The sequence below is a fragment of the Triturus cristatus genome, chromosome 4_1 (assembly GCF_964204655.1).
Source record: "Triturus cristatus chromosome 4_1, aTriCri1.1, whole genome shotgun sequence".
In the NCBI taxonomy this organism is placed as follows: Eukaryota; Metazoa; Chordata; class Amphibia; order Caudata; family Salamandridae; genus Triturus; species Triturus cristatus.
The window spans coordinates 399,029,210-399,049,280 of NC_140585.1; the positions used below are offsets into that span (position 1 = coordinate 399,029,210).

General features: G+C 46.5%; 1 protein-coding gene across 3 annotated transcripts in view; it reads left to right on the forward strand.

Annotated features, from left to right (window-relative positions):
* Window positions 1-20,071, forward strand: part of SCUBE1 (signal peptide, CUB domain and EGF like domain containing 1) — a 1,846,233-nt gene that overhangs the window by 316,268 nt on the left and 1,509,894 nt on the right. For all 3 annotated transcript variants that reach the window (XM_085652470.1, XM_085652471.1, XM_085652472.1), the window contains exon 5: window positions 11,635-11,760. In XM_085652470.1, the coding sequence (XP_085508596.1) occupies window positions 11,635-11,760 (126 nt within the window). The remainder of the gene's footprint in view (window positions 1-11,634; window positions 11,761-20,071) is intronic.

Below are 20,071 nucleotides of genomic sequence, written 5' to 3' on the forward strand. Positions count from 1 at the left end.
TAATAACATACTCATCATTCTTTGCAGACATAACTTTAAAGAGTGTTATGCTGACAGCTAAATACTCCCAGACTGCAGCAAAAATATCTTTGTGCCATAACTAGCCCCTAAAACAGTTTTGTTTCTACATTTCTTATTTTCATTTCATACCAAGATAAATGCATTTTCACAGATCGATTTGTACTGTTTTTATCTGTAAACAACTTATCCTAATTAATGTAGATACTATTCTACATACATTTACACATTGAACATGCACTTCATTTCTAATGTTCCACACATTTCCTGCATCACAGTTTCAAGATAGCGACCGCCCTGTCTTTTTTTGTGTTCATGTCTGGCTAAATACAGAACACCTTCCTGCTATTTATGTGGTCATGTGTCACATAGTACATAATCTCAGCTATTTAGCCTGTTGCAGATAAATAAGTTCCAGATATTTGGCTGGTCAGTGGCTACATAGCAGAGATTACTATTTTGCTGGCCGCTGACTAAATAGCGCAGATTATGTTCCATTTTACCAGCCGCTGAGTAATTAGCACATATTATGTCCTATTTGGCCAAATACCGGATAGCCAATTATTTCCTTTTTTTTCTATAAGTCGCTTTGATTTTATAAACTTCAAGATTTTTTTTTTATAATTTAATTGCATGGAACCGCTTGTATGTAGAACTTTTTCTAATTCACCTCTTTGCTTCTTCAGTTCTTTATATGCCTTCTGATATTTTCTGGCGTTGTTTTTGGCAGATTTCGACTTTTCAAGTCTTTCACCTCTCTCCTTGGATGCCCTGACTATGATTTAAGTAATACGTTTCTTCATGATCACACCATACTGTGTTTAAGGAGCCCTACTCATGACTCTGCCTCTAAACTGTTTGTCTCAAATACTATCTTGTTTACCTTCCATTGCCTCCATGCTTAGGGGCTTCATTGGCATGTTTCCTATTGCTCTGAGTACTGAGAGATGATGAAACATGAATTGTTTTCCTAATGGAAATGTTTTTTGTGTTTTAAAATTGTATTCTAATAATCTGGCTTCATCAACAATATATTTGTTACTTACTTACTACATTTACATTCATCACGCACGTTGGGCATGGCCTGGTTATACCAATGGCTTAATAAAAGTCGCGTAGAGCTGGAATAGTGTAAGGGTGGTTGCAGGCTAGGTTTCTAATTCTGGCGATCATAGCTAATTCATTATCCTAAAAATGGGAATAGAATGATTCTGTTCTTTGCAAAACTTGTTGTGTAGTAGTTGCTTTTCTGGCTACATATTGTATACTGGTAAGCAGATACTTCTTACAGTTAGGATTAATGGTGATTATCTATGGTAAGTGTTTTACAAGACTCTTAATGAAGCTATAGCAAAATTACTAAAGAAACTCCACAACACTGAAGTCAACCCACTAAAATGTCTGGGATGTATATTTGAATGAGATCTTTGCCATAGGTATTAGAAAGCCATATGTCAATATAAAAAATAAACTATTTTTAAATTAGGCATTTAAGTCAGTCACAGTACAAATAGCATTCAGTTTTTTATGGAAGTAAAACAAATAGTCAAACTCCCTAACTCACTTTTGGGCCAGTTTTTGCTTTTTGTCTCCTTACATGCTAACGTTGTAAGCTGCCCCACCTCTGGATTACATTTTGAACTTGTTTCTATTAGCCTGGTTATAGGATAGATGTTCAGTGAACTTCATGAGTTCCTATTTGAATGAAGGATGCTGGTTAAGGGTCTGGTAACTCCAGCCACCCTCCCCAATAGTATCACTGATTTTGCCTAAAATCACAGGATGTTGAGCAGACAGCAGGGCTGCAACTTGATATTCTTGTTCCAAAGTATGCTGCTCTCTCCGTTAGGCCACATCTCATGAGATTGCAAGTGGGACCCTCAGAATGTCTTTAGAAATTACTGGGAATCGTTCATTTAGATCCAATTCCATGTCAATTCCTCATTTTGTCCCGGAGTTACACCAAGAAGTTTCAACTGCTTTCAGCAGTGGGAATCTCCAGGTGAAATGAAACCGGTTTGACTGTAGCGTTCCCGCCAATATCAGAGTTCGGACGAGGCTTAGTTGTAACTACAGTAAAAAGAGACCTTGTAATGAAGCTATTGATGGCTATCCTTTGCCAGCGAGGTGACTAGCCCAAATACCCAATCACGTATATGGATTCCTTTTTTGTATAGCTATACTTTGAGTAGAGAGAAAGGGCAGCCTGCACCTATTGCAAATCATGGCGCTTCTGATCTCTTACAATGATAAATAGCATATCTCTGGCATCTTTGGTTTATATCTACTTTGCCACGTGAAGTGGGACTAAACAAAGGTATATAATCAGAACTAGGATACAAAGGTGTAAATCTATGCATTGAGATCAAGTCACACTCACGCGGAATACGCCTTAAGTCTATTAGTGAAGTTGTTTACCTCTGTAAAGTATTTGTAATATGCAATCTGTAAGACATTAAGCCCTTACATTGTATTTTAGAGATATATATTCATCTAGAGAAATCTACGTGCATAGGTATCTACTCGTGTATATTTACACTGATGCTTGAGCAGGATTCCTGACCTGGAATGCAATTAAACAACTTTCGATGGATTTTCCATCCACTAGAAGGAGTATGTGTTTCAACCCTCTTAACATGAGGGCATGTAGGAGTACAAGACTGATATTACTCCCGTAAAGTTGCAATTAGGAAATGTACAGAAGCGTTTTATATAGTCATACTTCGATGCAGCGTAAACAGAGATCTCTAGCAACACCAAATAGCACTACAAATTGAAAAGAATGGGAAAACAGTATTACCTGATGAAATTTCGCACATCTGATGAACGCTAACCCTCGAAGTACAAAAATGCAGCCCACACCCTCAGCTCTGCCCTCTTTTCCTTATACTGCATGACAAAGTGGACGCCACAGACCTGCTATAGCCTCCATGATGCATCCCAACTCACTCAAGAGAAAGATAAAATTCAAAGGAGGAAACGAGAATTGTATTTGCCTTTGTAGAGAATCATTACAGAGCACCACATGTCCTGCTTCCATACACCAGGTCACCAACAGGGTGAATGCATTGAGGGTGGAAGTATGCACTAAGGGAATCAGAAAAGGAAATGGTAGGACAAGAGGAGGCTGGCAAAGGGAATGTTTTGCAGGATGAAGGTGCAAAAGCTCTTCTGGTGGTGGACCCGGATCCTTCCATGTTCTTATCCTGGTCATGCCAATCTCATCATTCCTACGGGGCCTGTAACTGTACTAACAAGCATTTGCAATGCAATAGGTCTCGCATTTAAGCACGTTTAAGCTGTTGGCATTGTAAATCACAATGCCTTTTATTTATGTTTTAAAAACGAAAACAAAAATGAAAGGCATTGTCGTTTGCAATGTCAGTAGCTCAAACTTGTGTAAATGCGAGACCTATTGCATTGTAAGGTGAAGCGTTGTCAATATTATATACAAGCCATAGTTGCTGCTTATTTATCTTATGCAACCAACAACCATTGACAAAGGCAATAGTCCTGACTTGTTGTAGGTATGATGTTACTTGAATCGTATATCGAATGCAATGATAGAAACAACAAAATACAAGTCTGGCGGCACACTATGCTAAGCACAGATTTTTAGCATAGTTTTTTTTAAAGCCACGCCCTTAACTACATTGGCCACACCCCTTTGAGAGACCCCCCAGTTTTTTCATCTGACTTAAAGCCCTGCCCATGGCATTGACTGTGTACAAGAGGTGGCAAGGGGTGAAAAAGATGCATTTATTACTAGATCCTGTAGAACTATAACCCACATTCCTTTGCTGCAGAATATAGAAACCACAAACAGAAGCTGTGGTCCTTCATGATGTCCCTGGTAAACTGCTGCATGTCTTTAGTCATTATGAGCAGAATTATAAATATGTGATCTGCTATTTAAAGTGTAAATGTTCCTCAGTTGGAGTACCCTAACCATCAATAATGTATATGAAAAAATATTAAATGCAACAGGGAGCATGCATGGGCCTTGAAACCAAGATAACATTTTGCTTATTTATGTAAAGGCAAGGACAGATTTTATTGATATAGTTCAATGACCCATTCATTGCGAAAAGTTACTTGACTGTGTCCATCCAGGGCGTACTATTCTCGAGACAAAATGGATGCATTCGAACCCCACTGTACACCATCGCCTTCTGTAACACGGGCTGCGTGTCCATCCCGCCCTTACTGCTGTTTCCTCATCTGGGACTTGGTTCTGTGCAGAGTAATGCTATGATTACTTACCGGTAATCCCCATTACTCTTAGTCCTACTCGTCCTCGACCCAGTCATCACTAATGAGGTATTCCACAAGACAGGAAACAAAACAGGAAACGCTTTTGTAGGCTCCACCCACCCTCCCGTCAGGGGCTATAAGAAACCAGCCAACCAAAAGCACATCCTGACATACCAAGCAACAAAGGCCTGGAAAGGGAGGGCGGGCGGGAAGTATGACTGGGTCGAGGACGAGTAGGACTAAGAGTAATGGGGATTACCGGTAAGTAATCATAGCATTACCTCTACGTCCCTCGTCCTCGACCCAGTCATCACTAATGAGGCATACCAAAGCACCCCCAACAACAGGCCTTTGGCAAACCACACAGAAAACAGAGACCGAACACAAAGAGGCGTGCAGCAAAAATAGATTTAATGAAAAAACACAGAATCAGGGAGGCGGAACAACCTCCACAGCACGCAACACACCACTACCGAAATTGGGTCGGTCAGACAGAGCACAATTCAAACGATAGTGCCTCACAAAAGTAGACTCAGAGGCCCACGTCCCAGCCCGACAGATTTCATCAAGGGAAACCCCATGAAAAGCAGCCCAGGAAGCAGAAACACCCCTAGTGGAACGGGCCTGAACACAGAAGGACAAGGCAAACCAGATCCCTGATAAGCCAAAGAAATAACAGACTTAATCCAGCGACCAAGAGTAAGCCGAGACGCAGCTTTACCCTGACCAGCCAAACCAAAAGTCACAAAAAGGGAGTCCGAGGAACGGAACCCCGCAGACCGTGCAACATAAAGGGACAAAGCCCGCCGCACATCCAAAGAGTGAAGCAACAACTCAGCAGGGGAAGAAGGAGAAGGACAGAAAGAAGGAAGAATCAACTCCTGAGAGCAATGAAACTTAGAACGAATCTTGGGAACAAAACCAGGATCCAAAGAAAGGACCACCGCGTCATCCAAGAAACGCAAAAAGGGAGGAGAACAACGTAAAGCAGTGAGTTCACCCAATCGTCTGGCAGAAGTCACAGCAACCAAAAACGCCACTTTAAAAGAGAGAAACTTAAGGTCCACCGACTCCAATGGCTCAAAAGGAGCAGTCTGCAGAGCACCCAAGACCAAAGAGAGATCCCAAGGAGGAACCGGAGAGCGAGAAGAAGGAGATGACCGAGAGAAACTCCGGAACAAACGGGAAACCAACAAACCATCCTCAGGAGGAAGAGAAGCCGGATCCCGGAAAGCCCGAAGAGCAGCCCACTGGCCCCTCAGAGTAGACAAGGCATATTTCTTCTGAAAACCCTCCAAGAAAAACTGCAGAACGGAAGCGATAGGACAAGAGACAGGAGAGAGACCAAGCCCCGCACACCAAGAGGAGAAAGAAGCCCAATGTTTAGAGTAGGAGGACAAAGTGGAACCCCTACGAGAACCTTGCATCACAGTGATGAGGTGATCAGGCAAACCCCGGACTCCAAGCGACAGCCGTTCAACCTCCAAACCGCCAAGGTGAGAGGGACCAGGAGAGAAGGGGAGGGGGACCTCAGGGGAGACGGAAAACGTGGCAGAATCCAAGGAGGGCCCACCGCCAGGCTCAACAACAAAGGGAACCAGGACCTCCGCGGCCAGTGAGGTAAGACCGCTACCACCTGGGCACCCAACCGCCGGACCTTCAGCAAAAAGGCAGGAATCAGGGGGAAGGGGGGGAAGGCGTACAGCAACCAAGGGGGCCACTGAAGAGACAACGCCTCCACCCCCCAAGCACCCAACTCCGGGGTCCGAGAACAAAACAGGGGGAGTTGAGCATTCGCCCTGGACGCAAACAAGTCCAGCAGGGGAGTCCCGAACCTCCGACAGATCAACCGGAACACCCTGGGGGAGAGACACAGGGAGAGGGAAGATGGAAACCTGCGACTCAATGCGTCCGCCACCACATTGTCCACCCCCCGGATATGCTGAGCCGAGAGAGCCAGAAGATGACGCTCCGCCCAACCCGCAATCGCACAAGCCACCAAATTCAAGGAAGGGCTGCGAGTACTGCCCTGGTGGTTGATGTAAGCCACAGTCACGGTGTTGTCTGACCTCACCAGGACATTGCACCCCAGCAGACGGGAATGGAAGAAACGAAGAGCCCTGGCCACAGCCGACAGTTCCCTCCAATTGGACGAGCGACGGGATTCCATCCGGAGCCAGCGAGCCTGAACAGACCACTGCCCCAACGTGGCCCCCCAACCGGCCGCACTGGCATCCGTCGTCAACACCAAAGGGGGCGGCAGGTGAATCCACATCCCCTTCGAGAGATTCGCGGAATCTAGCCACCACTGGAGATCCGACACCACCCCCAAGGACACAGGCACAGACAGAGCATAGTCCCGAACTGGAAACGGCACCCAACGCTGAACATGCCACAGCAGAGGCCGCAGATGAACTCTGGCCCAGGGCACCGTGAAGACAGTAGCGGCCATATGACCCTGAACCTCGAGCCACTGAAGAAGGGGGGCCGCAGCCTGGGACAACAAGATCCGCAACAGGGACTGAAGACGTTGAATCCGAGAATCCGGCAGGAACACCTTGCCCAGGACGGAGTCGAAGATGGCCCCAATGAAAGTCCGTCGAGTGGCAGGAAGAAGCTGGCACTTTGGAAAGTTCACTAGAAAACCATGACTTTCTAGCGTAAGGATGGTCAATGAAAGGTGCTGAGACATGACCTCTGGGGAGGGAGCCTGGAGCAGCCAATCGTCCAGGTAGGGGAACACAGACACCCCCCGGAGGTGAAGCAGGGCCACCAAAGGAGCAACCACCTTGGTGAACACTCGGGGAGCGGACCGGAGACCAAACGGAAGGACACAGAACTGCCAATGATGACCCTCCAGGCAGAAACGCAGGAACATCTGATCCTCCCGGGCCACCGGTACATGAAGGTAGGCGTCCTGGAGATCCAGAGTAGTAAACACCCATCCGGCCTGAATCAGCGGGACCACTCGTTGCAAGGTCTCCATCTTGAACGGGATCTTCTTCACAAATAGGTTCAGACTCCGGAGATTGATGACAAGCCGGAATCCCCCCGTGACCTTCGGCACCAGGAAAACAATCGAATAGGTCCCCAGACCCCACTCCAATCTGGGGACGGGAACAATAGCGTTCTTGAAAAACAGGGCCTGAACACCGTCCCTCAAGGATTGGCGACGGAAGCGGCACAAGGGAGTCGGAGTCCGCACTACACCCGAGGGAGGCGGAGGGGACAGGAACTCGATCCGATACCCCCGGTCCAGGACATCCAGCACCCACTGATCCGAGGTCGACAGACGCCAGGCTGGAAGGAACAACCTCAATCTCCCACCAACCACGGGCGTCACTCCAGTGGGATCCACGAACGGAGGGGCATAGTCAGGAACGCTGCGGTCCAGGACCAGCATCTCGAGGAGGCTTCTTCTGGAACTTCCGAGGGAAACCACGACCGGCTCCACGAGAACCTTTAAAGGAGGATTGCTGAAACCGGGAAGGTTGACGAAAAGACTTGGCCTGCGAAGAGGAAAAATCTTTACGGGAAGGTTGCCTCCGGAAGGAAAGGGAATGTTTACGTTCTTTAAACACTTTATGCAGTTTGTCTTCCAAGGCATCCCCAAAGAGACGAGGGCCAGTAAAAGGTAAACGTAAGGCCATGGACCTCTGGGCGGCATCAGTATTCCAACCCTTCAACAGTAGATTCCTACGGGCAGCGATAGAGGAACCACAAGACAGAGCAGAAGCACGCACAGAATCAAAAGCAATATCCGAAAGGAATTCAGTCTGACGCTCCATAGATTCCAGCAAATCAGGACAGCAGCCACCCTCCTGCATAGTTGAAAACAAAGTCTTAAAGTCAGTCAGGAGTGATTGAGCCACATAAGCACCGTAGATACCGGAACGTATGGCAAGGTGAGAACCAGCATAGGATTTACGCAAAGCAGAGTCAATCTTCTTATCCACCCCATCTCGAAGAATGTTATCATCAGCCATGGAAGGACGGCCAACCAAACTAGCGACAATGGAGTCCACCTGCACAGACTCAGGAAAAGAATCCTCCATGCCCTGCAACGGGTAAAGCTTTGACATGAAGCGCGGCAACATAATATGATCAGGGTCCTTCCACTCATTCAAGAGTACATCCATCACAAACGGATGCACAGGAAGCGAAGATGAAACCGGCTTCCTAAATTGCGGTAGAACAGCATCCGAAGAAGTACTGGCCACAGCGTCATCCGGGAACCCCATGTTCGCACGCACATGAGAAAGTAAGTCTGGCAACAGTTCCCTGGAGATATACTTTCCCTTTAGATCCACCGCATCCAAGGAAGCATCATCAGAGGATCCCGAAGAGGAAATGTCAGAATAAAGGACCGCGTTCCCACCAGAACGACCCCCAGCAGACTTTTTGGAGGACTGCAGGTCAGACAAGGTCTCCAAAATAAGACGTTTCAAATGGTCATCATCCAGCTTTGGACGCTTCCCAGGGGGAACAGGATCCGCACTGTCCAGAGGAGAAGAGGAAGAAGACACAGGAGACACATGCCTCCTCTTCCTATGATGCTTCCCCATCAAAGCAGCAGACAAAGTAACCAGAAAAGCTACAGTAAGAGCAACACGGAGCAGCGTAGACCGAGAATGAAAAGCAGCCCAGCAGACAACCAGCCTCCTTTTCAAGAAAAGGAACCGAGAAAAACTCCGCCCCCAACAACCCGGCAGAGATCTGAAACTGAGGCAAAAGGGGGCGTGGCCAAAAAACGGAACCAGAAAACAAGGCAGCGCGCGGCCGCCGAAGGCAGAAACCCAGGAACTGCAACTGCGCAACCGGAGCCCACCCGGGCGCTGACCACACCGCCTGAAATGAAGGAGCACTCGGCCCCCAACCCGAGCGCTCCGCGGCCGGAAACGAGCAGCGCAACCGGAGCCCACCCGGGCGCCGTCGACAGTGACTGACAACAAAGGAGCACTCGGTTCCCCAACCCGAGTGCTCCCAGGACCAGGAGAAGCAGCGCCACCGGAGCCAACCCGGGCGCAGCCAGCACCGCAACAGAAAATCGGAGCACTCTGCACCCCAACCCGAGTGCTCCAGAATAGCAGCGGAGAATGGAGCGCCCGGACCCCACCCCGGGCGCCACACACAGAAGGCAGGGAAGGAAGCAGACGGAGCGCCCGGCCCCACAAACCCGGGAGCTCCAAACCCACCACCATGCCGCAAAGGCAAGGAGAAACTCACGTGACCAGCGGAACAGGCACCCAGGAAGCCAGCACAGCCCAGCAGGACCAGCAACCAGGAACCTGGAGAATCCAGGAAGCCCCGCATCCCGACTCAACGAAGTCCCACGGAGGTCCAGCAGCGCCCCCAAAGCCCAGCAGAGGAGGACACCACAGGACAACAGCAACTAGAAGCAGGTAAGTGCCCGGCACCTACCCCAGCGTCCCCGTCAGGTCCACTGACAGGAAACAAAACAGGATGTGCTTTTGGTTGGCTGGTTTCTTATAGCCCCTGACGGGAGGGTGGGTGGAGCCTACAAAAGCGTTTCCTGTTTTGTTTCCTGTCTTGTGGAATACCTCATTAGTGATGACTGGGTCGAGGACGAGGGACGTAGAGGTAATGCACACACAACTCAGCCATGCTAAGGCAGGACATGACAACAGAGACATGAAAGGCCATGCGTGACGAGGCATGTGCGAATAGACTCGACCTGCACCAAAACGTATATCAACTTACAAGCCTGACGCATGCTATCTATGTTTTGCATTTGCCATCTTTCTTCTCACCTTCCAGACGCCCTCTCCTGCGCTCGTGTTTCCTGAGGGCCTAGGAATCAACATCCAACCATTCTCAAGCAACCACCGCTGCCTCGCATGCATAAGGGCAGGAAGTGTGGTATATTTCTGCTCCCACAATACAACGACAACCCATATTCTTGTGGAACTGAACAAGCGAGTCCACCGGCTGTAAGAGAGCAAGTATCGTTTTGTATGCAATGAAAACTGAAAGGTACCAACACAGACAAAGCAGCACCACTCCCTATTCAGAGCGGATGGCTCAAACACCCTCTCTGAGGCGTACCAAAAGCATCACGCACACAGGGATATGTGCAAAAAAACATGCACACATCCGTTACTTTACGACCCTGCTCTGCCCAGGCATTAACACAAGAGCCTGTGCCCACACATACTGTGCCCTCTGTCGAGGATTGTGCCAGCCACACCCCCTCCCCTCTTGCTGGCTAAGACAGCAAGGCAGTATTGTGAAAGAAACACATAAGTGCACAAAACATGCCGGGGCTAGGCGGAGCTGGCACTTACCCATCAGCTTCAGCTCCCGGCAGGCGTCCCACTCGCCCCTGCGGAGCTGGCGTTTGATCTCGTTGTTTATCTGCCGGGCTTGTGCAGGTTCAGGTTTAAACCAGCCCCCTCACCACTCCAGGGTCATAACTTAACTTAAATACTTAAATATATACACACGTGTGTGTGGGTGCATGTGTGCATGCGTGAGTGTGTCTCTAATCTGAAATTCATCTGAAAGATTGGTTCTTCATCAGACCAGTTGCCTTTAAAAAAAAAGCAATGGCCACGCAGCCGTGAAAGTGACACGGTCTTGCGGCGCGAAAGTGAATGAAGAACAGAGGAGCGGGGGCGAGGGAGCGCGGCAGCGAGGCGAACGCGAGCTGCTGCGTGTGCTAGACACGGACGGGAATCGGCAGAGCAAAGGTGGGACATACGCACGCCTTTGCCCAATTGCGTGCCTTTTAGAAAGAAAAGCGAAACCCAAATGCTGCCCGCAAAAGCGAAACCACACGCACGAGCGTGTGGTCAGCTTCCAGAACCCCCTTACAATATATCTCGCGCTGCAGGAGCATGGCTACGCACTGCAACACTAGGCGCAAGACCTAAAAATGGACCTCTTAGGGAGCCCCCCCCCATAGATTCCATTGCATCCCTTGCAGCTCGGGAAAACAACTCTGCTTTACCGAGCAGGCCCCTGCTTGCGAGGCAACCGTTCAGGGGGTCCTCATTGAGCTCAAGACCCATGATTGTCTGCGATCTGGGAGATGCCGGGGTCCCTCATCACAATTTAAAGGGGGGTGGGGCATCATTTTGCTTTATTCCACTGTTGTGATGGAAACAGCTTGCTGATAAGATAACTAATTATATAATTTCATCCTGTGGATAATAATAGTAAATTCGTTTTTCAAAAAAGGTTTGTGCTATTCGAAATGCAAACCTTGATTTCTGCTTTAAGTATAATAATAAATGCTTTATTTAAAAATTCAAATGTGCAGCCAGTGCAATTTACAAGTAGTTAAAGTCTTATTGTCTTATTGAAACCTAATTTTGTACTTGTTTATTTTTTTTCTTTCAGATGGCATGAATTGCATGAACAAAGACCATGGGTGTGCGCATATCTGTCGGGAAACGCCTAAGATTGGGGTTGCCTGTGAATGTAGGCCTGGCTTTGATTTAGCTAAAAACCAGATGGATTGTACATGTAGGTATCTTGAGATGAAATGTCTCCTTAATATTCTAATATTTCTAATAGAAATGTTTACTCAAAATTGCATGGAAATGTTTATGCCAGTAAGTGCCAGTTATTGCCATTGTTGTGTGGCAGCCCAAAGAATTTTCCGACTTGTAAAAGTGCTTTTGCACATAAGAATAAATACTTTTTGGGTCACAACCCCTGCGATTGTGTGACATGAGGCTGGTGAAATGCTAAAACTGGCTTAATAGCAATTTTCGTCCTAAGCACCAACTCTTGGGTCTAATGGTCCCAAATGTTGGAATGTTTCTAAGTTATTGCAGCTCCATTACACCATGGTCCAAGACACCACGACTTGGGAGGCCCTTTATGGAGCTCTCTTGTCTGCCTCAAAATCATCCACAGCTGCAGAGGAGGCTAATGATTAGAATCAGCGCAAGTCTAGCTGTTTACTCTTCTACAATTATGTATGCGCTTTTACTCACAAAGATATAGCAATGTACCAGGGCCTGATATAGGATTACTAAATGGCCCCTTGTTATCAGCATACCATTTTTTGTAGACAGTCAGTGCATTCTGGAATTATTAATTCTGGTACAGCTCAATTAAATAAATCAGACCACCAAAACACTTAAACAACGATTTGTAAAAAGCAAAGGTCAGAACAGGAAAAGCTGTATCCCGTTGACACAAAGTGCCATCTGAAACTAAGGGTGATCTTATCAAAATAGAAACCTTGCATAGGGTCCCTTATGCAAAACACCAACACATTATAATTGGGATGCTTCATTCCAGTCTCATGAAATCAGGACGAAAACTTTGATATTTTTTAAAAATTGAATTCTTTGTTCTAGCCAAATGTCAGTCAGTGTTTTTGTCAGATGCTTCTTAGCTGTGTGTGGCAAGTAAATATTGAATATGACTAAAAGCCTTAAGTATATAGTAGGATGACAATGGTCTAGAACAGGGGTACTCACAAACTTTCTCTTGGGGGCCAAATTTAGAGTGTGGTTTGTGGCCAAGGGCCGCACCTTGGGGGCGGGGTCATTGGGGGAGGGGGCGGGGCTAGAGCAACAAAAAAAACTGTGACCATGAGGTGGAACACAGGTCCCTGCAGCGGACGCCTTCGTCCACTGAGCCACCGGACCCGGCATACACATCTCTCTCTCACCCTCTCTCTATTTCCCTCCCTCCCTCCCTCCTCCGTCTCCCTCCCTCCTCCGTCTCCCTCCGTCTCCCTCCCTCCTCCATCTCCCTCCCTCCCCCGTCTCCCTCCCTCTCTCCTTCTATCCATCTCTCTCCCTCTCTGTCTCTCTCCCTGTGTCTCTCTCCCTCCCTTTCTGTCTCTCTCCCTCCCTCCCCGTCTCCCTCCCTCTCCCCGTCTCCCTCTCTCTCCCCGTCTTCCTCTCTCTCTGTCACCCTCCCTCTCCCTCTCCGTCTGTCTCTTTGCCTCTCTGTCTGTCTCTGCCTCTATCTGTCTGTCCCTGTCTCTGCCTATCTGTCTCTGCCTATCCCTGTCTCTGTTAGTCTCTATCTCTGTCTCTGTCTGTTTCTGTCTCTCCCTACTGCCCTCTGTCACCCTCTGTCCCCTTACCCGACTCTCACACCCTGCTGTTCCCTTGTCATTCTTTGTCACCTCTCAGGACCCCCGCCCCCCCCCCTCCCCATCCGCTTGTGTGGCAGCTGAGGCAGCTTCCCTTCCAGGGCACACACACAAACGATTATCATTCAAAGGACGCTAGACTGTGCATCAACACTGTAGTAATACGATGTTGGGACTTGCGCCTGCATTTGATCTGAAAGCCTGAAATAGAAAAGTATAATGTTCCGTGTTACTACAGTTAGTGCATGTGTTAGGGAAAGATAATGCAAATTTATTTCGATTTGATTCAAAGGATAATAGCTGAAAGCCTAAAATAGAAAACTGTAATGTTGTTCGGTGTTATTCTAATAACAATTTGTGCCGCTGCTAAGAAAAGATAAATAAGGGTTATTTTATTTTGCCGTGATTCACAGGAAAAAATGTTTATGGTCTTTTCCTCGCAAGTGCACTAACGTTAAAATAAAACAGAACGACATTCTACTTTTGTATTTTAAGCCTTAAGCTAATATTCTGTGGAACACACCATAATAAATAATGCGTATTATCTCTTCCTTGCAAGTGCACTAACTGTAATAACAGAACATTACACTTTTCTATTTTCAAGACGTGGCGTGTTTGTAAGTAAGGCATAACGACTACAGAGACCAATTAAAAAAATCAGCTTGCCTCGCCCTGCCGGCCCCACCCATAAAGAAAGGTTAAGTGAAATCCAGCTTTTTAAATAACATTTTCTGAAAAAGCGATAGCAGTCCCAATAACGTACCTTGGAATCGCTTGAGGGAAGGCCTGTCCTTCTCTCTGGAGTCCGATGGCAGGAAGCTGGCAAGAGTCCGCCTGTGTCCTGGGCACTGCTATCAGACAACACCCAAACCCCACAGTCGCAGCCCCAGGCCAAGACTCCGGTGCTCGATTGCTGCAAGGGAAGGCCTGTGCCTGAATGCTCAGGTCCCAGAAAACGGCATGCCAGAGTCTGAGCAAGTTGTTGCTGCACGGAACCTTTGTCACCTCTCTGCCCCCCTCCCCCCCCCCTCCGCTTGTGAGGCAGCTTCCCTTCCAGGGGAAAAAACACACAGCCCCACCCGAGTACTTCGCAGGTCTTTAAGAGACCATTTGATGATAACGAGGCTTTGTTGGATTTCACCTCTTAGCGCCCCAGCAGCTCCACTCGGACTATCGCTTGAGTACTATGTCTGAAAGGTCCGCGGGCCGCCAAGAAAGGCTAGCCGGGCCGCTGGCGGCCCGCGGGCCGTACTATGAGTGCCCCTGGTCTAGAACAATGCTGGCACATGCACAATTTCGGGAAAGTACTTGTAACATATATAAGTACAGGTGCGCTCAAGACACTATGTCATCCAGATAGCGTCAAGTACAGGGGGAAACCCCATATTCATAGAATATTTAAAAAAAAATCCAAAGCACCAAACAAACAATAGCAAAGAGTCCGTCACTTTAATGGGTCCGTTCACGTAGAATCAACTTCGATGAGCAAAAGTTAAACACAGAAAAGCTGATGGTTCCATTCATTTTTATTCTGTATACAAGCAAATAGACAGCCGACACGTGTTTTGTCGCACTAGACAACTTTTTCAAGGCTGTGGGAGGAGAAAAAAAAAAACATATATTATAATTCCTATCTATCATGTCACTACACTAAGTCACAACAATAAGCTGGAAAGTGCATACCTGACGTTATTTGCAGGAATAAGGAAACAAGTACCAACAAAAGTATATATAGTACACCCTATCAAGTGAAGAAATGATCTTAAGTAATAAGTGAATAGACATTGGCAGCATGATACAATTACACTACTTTCCATCAAGGATCACAAAGTGTAATTAAAAAGAATTCCCAAAAATAAGTCAAAAGGAAATAGTAGACAAAGAAAAAAAGGGAAGAGAAAGGGAGAAAAAAAAGAAAACAAACAACCGAAAGTCCAAGTGCACTAGCAACTTTTTAGCCCAAAAGAATAAACATAAATAAAGTAAAAAGGAAGCAGAAAGGAAATGTAGCTGATAGAGATTGCTGCGAGCTGATATATAAGGAAGCTACCTTGAATGTAGTAAAGACGATTCATCTAAATGGGATTGCAAAGGTAGCCAAGTTACGGACCCCGAATCCCTGAGGGCTAAGAGAAAGACAATCTGTAATATTAAACGAAAACACGATTTCAACACTCAATAGAACAACAAGTAGGCTTTCACCGGTGTACATAAGCCAAGATGCAAGAGGTGTGTGAAATAGAATCACCCACAAAACTAGAGTCCAAATATACTAATCAAAGTCACAATTATTAATTGATTATTAGTCAATCTTGAATAATGATTCAATATAAAACCACATAAAGAACCGTTGTGTTAAGTGCAAATAAGAAAAGTAAGTCATTGGGTCAGAACAGTTCAGAGCCAACAGAACATCTGAATAAACCCTTATCAGGGGCAAGAATATTAATGAACGCGTAAGTTATAGAATGACAAAATAAAGAGTGGCAGCCAAATAGTTAGCATGGGAATGGAACGGTAAGACCAGACATTTGTGAACAAGGCTAAAACAATGAATCTAATGGGGTGTCTCAATAAATAGTTTATATTACATTCGGGCACCATGGTACTGTCCGGTCACCTTCACAAAGGTCCCAATCCTGATGATGACTGGTTACACAAGAGAGTGAATCCAACGATATTTATAGTTCAAAACTAATCCCAACAAGGGATCAAATAGGTTTCTAGGAGGAATCTAAGGACCAGCCCTGTGTATTTAAAGAAAAAAGTGACAGAGATAACAGTAAAAGATGAGAGTATACAGAATCCAAAAAATCAAAAAAAAAAGAAAGGCATAGAATCAGTCATAATATAAGCACCTTAGTGCATTAGTTAGTTATCAAAAGAGCACCTCAATCTTTTAAAATTGTAATCAGTGTACCAGAACAAGAAACGATACTATACAGTTGATACAAAGAGAAATATTCAGAATAAAACCACAAGGTACTCATGATATCGAATTACAGTTGCTAAAGGAATTAACAGATTGATGCAACTACAATTAAACAGAGCATGTACATAAAGGATGGTCTTGACTGGTACCCTCTAGCTATGGTGAAAATGGTACATATCCAATATATATACAGACCCCTCCTTCTTTGTCGTAAGTCAGGGTGCTTGGTCCTAGGGTGGTTAGTTGATTCACACAAATACATGGTAACATACATGTAAGATCATGTAAGGACATTACAGACCTTGTATAGTTAATCCCTCAAAAAGACATGTAATTCCTTATCTGTATTTAAACCAAGTTCTACTGCTCTGAGTTGTGTGATGCATTTAGTTTGAAGTTGTCATAGTAGCTTGACCCTATCACCTCCTCTCGGGTGGTCATATGCTGCAGCAATGCCATGGAATCTCACCGAAAGTAAATCCGCTGAGCCCTGGTTTTTATTGAAGTGAACTGCTAGAGGGTAACTCTTGTCTGCATGTCATATGGCTCTAAAGTGTTCTTGTAACCTCTCCTTCACGGACATATAGTACTGCCAATGTATATTTTTTACAAACACAGATAATACAATATACAACAAATTTTGATTTACAGTTCATGAATGTGAGGATCTTGTATTTCTGAGGAGTATTATATTGGAAATACTTTAAAAAAAATTTATTTATCATTTTAAAGCATAACACAAAGGTAACATACAAGTCACATTGCGGTGATAGCTGGTACAAATATATAGACAAGGTAAGTGCATTCGATCATCTAGATGGCAGCGACAAATTACAACAATTGTAGTGAATCAGGGCAGGTATTTTATTACAGCCACAAGGTACTTTTGTCCATCAATTGTTGTTTTTGCACAAGGTACTTTCAGGCAGAGAAGATATAGGTAAAGTCACATAGGGTAGGAGAACTACTATATTCTCTTCTCGCGTGTACAGTAATTTTAAGGTAATGTGTGCAGGCATGCAGGATGTGGCACGTTGGATAAGGACCTGGTATCTAAATGGAGAGAGATGGTGATAAGAAGTGTTGTGCTGACTATTCATTTGGGTGAGGCTATGGAGGTAGGTGCGTTGGAGGAGTGAGGGCTGTTACTGCGGTGCGTGCAGCCACCCATGTCGTGAACGGTGTGCGGATGTCTTTGGGTCGTGATGCAGTGGGCATCAGATCCCAGTACGCAGAGAGTATCTGTTGGCAGTAGGTAACATCTCTTATCCACATGTTAACTTTGGGTGCGCTGGGTGATCCCCAGTGTATTGCAATGCGGCGCTTGGCAAGGAGGAGCATCATGGCTGACAGGCGTCCAGCGCCGGGAGGGGCATCAGCCACATGACCAAGGAGGGCTGTGAGGGGAGTGCGGGCGTGTTGGAAGACTGTCACTTCGTGAATAATGTCAAACACCTTTCCCCAAAACAGTGAGATGGGGCCGCAGAGCCATGCCAATTGCAGGAAGGAGGCCTGTATCCGCACATCGCCAGCATACGGTGTCCGGCCGCAAGCCCATTTTATGTAGTTGCAATGGTGTACAGTAAAGCCTGTGTAGGTATTTGAAATGTATTAACCACAGCTTATAATTTGGGGAGAGGTGCTTGAGTTGAGCACAGCAGAAGGCCCATTGTTTGTCAGTGGGTGGTGGGTCGAGATCTAATGACCACTGTGCCAGCGCATTAGGTGTCATGATCAGGGTGGTCTATTGTGTGATATTGCAAATACGTGTTATTAGCTTCCTGGGCAAGGGATTCGTTAATACGTTTTCCAGAGAGAGTAAGGGTAAAGGTGCAGCAGGAAATGAACTATGAATTTGCTGACAGTTGGCTTTGAGTTGTTGATAAAGGAGCAATTCCAGGAGGGGGGTGCTTGTATCGTCTGAGTTTTGTGGCTGAGGCAAGAATTCCTTGGTTGGATACAGGTCAGCAAAGTGGAGAGCCCCATCCGGCGGGCTCTTTGGATAGAGCCCGCGTGTTGCATTGGGGGGAACCTAGGGGGGTGCGCTATTGACATGGATGCGGCGTATAGTAGTGGAAGTTTCGCACGGCATCGGAATCCCACCCAAGCCACGAGTTTTCACTGTATTAATTTCTGTGTTGGACCTTTTGTTGGTGTAGTAAATAGCGGCTGGTAGCGGTGCTGTGAAAGCAACATCCTTTTTCACTGCCACATGGGGTTGAAACGGGACGGGGTGGACCCAATAGAGAAGGTATTGAGCCTGAGCGCTCAGAGCATAGAGTTCAAAGTCCGGTGCCCCAAGACCTCCCTGTGTCAATGGCAGTGTCAGGATTTCCCAAGAGATACGTGGTTGTTTAACCGCCCAGACAAGAGAAATTAAAAGAGAGCGTAGACGCTTGAAAAAGGCCTGCGTGAGAGGAAGGGGAATGTTGGTGAAGAGGTACAAGAACTTAGGCAGAATTATCACTTTAGCAATTGCTATCCTACCAGCAATCGACAGCTGCAATTTAGTCAAAATGGAGATTTTGCTTTCCATCCAGGTGATAAGTCGACCATAATTCAAGCACCAGATCTCTTGTAACTCCCTGAAGAGCCATATCCCAAGGTATTTGACTGCTGTATCTGCCCAGGTGAGCGAAATTCAAAGTCCAACGCAATTGGGGCCGGTGTTAAGGCGAGGAGGGTCGACTTGGACCAATTAACCTCTATGCCCGACATGCCTTCGAAGAGGAGAATCTCGCGCAGCACCGGGTTAAGGTTCGTTTTAGGCTCGCGAACATATAGTGTAATGTCATCCGCATAAATTGACATGATCAGGCCTCTGTCTGTGAGGCCTAATCCCCTGGCCGTATGGTGTTGGCGCATTCTGGCTGCGAGAGGTTCCATAGCTACTGCGAATAATAGAGGGGACAAGGGGTAGCCCTGTCTGGTACCTCGGGCTACCGGGAATGGTTCCGAAAGCAAGTCGTTAACTTTGAATCTGGCAGTAGGGTTAGTATAAAGCAGATGAATACGTTTCAGGAAGTTTGGGCTTATGCCAATCCTGGGGAGTATGGTGAAAAGTAACGGCCACTCAAGAGAATCGAATGCCTTTGTAGCATCTAAGAACGCGGAGAAAGCAGGGAGATTGGGGTCTAATTGATGAAGTATGGAGAAGAAGGTGCGTAGGTTAGTTGAGGTGGATCTTCTGGGAATTTAGCCGGATTGGTCCGGTCTAGCGACGGGGGGTAGGAGCGGCTGTAATCTATCGGCTATCAGTTTGGCCAATATTTTTGCGTCAGTGTTAATTAGGGAAAGCGGGCGGTAAGAGTTGCATTTATTTGCTTGCTTATCTGGTTTCAGAATCGTCACTATCACAGCTTCGCACATCGTTGGGGGGAGAGGGCCCATTTCGAGGGATTCTTGGTACACCTCTAGAAGGTGGGGAGCAAGTTCAGTGGTGTAAGGTTTATAGAAGGAAGCTGATAGGCCGTCTAGGCCAGGTACTTTGTCTCCAGGTAAGCTGTTGTTGACCTTGATAAAGTCCTCTTTGGTGAATGGCACGTCTAGGTTTTCGTGATGGGCATTGCTTAACCAAACTAATTCGATGGCGTCCAAATAAGTCTGCAGCTCCAAATGAGGGCTGTTCTGGGTCGTGGTATAGAGGGATTTGTAGAATCTCCTCATTTTGTCTAGGGTGGCAGACTTCTCATGTACAGGGCTGGAGTCATCTTCCAGGAGCTTGGTGAGGTAAGCAGAAGTTCATTGTCAAACTCTGATATTTCCCCACGAATAGTGGTGAGGTG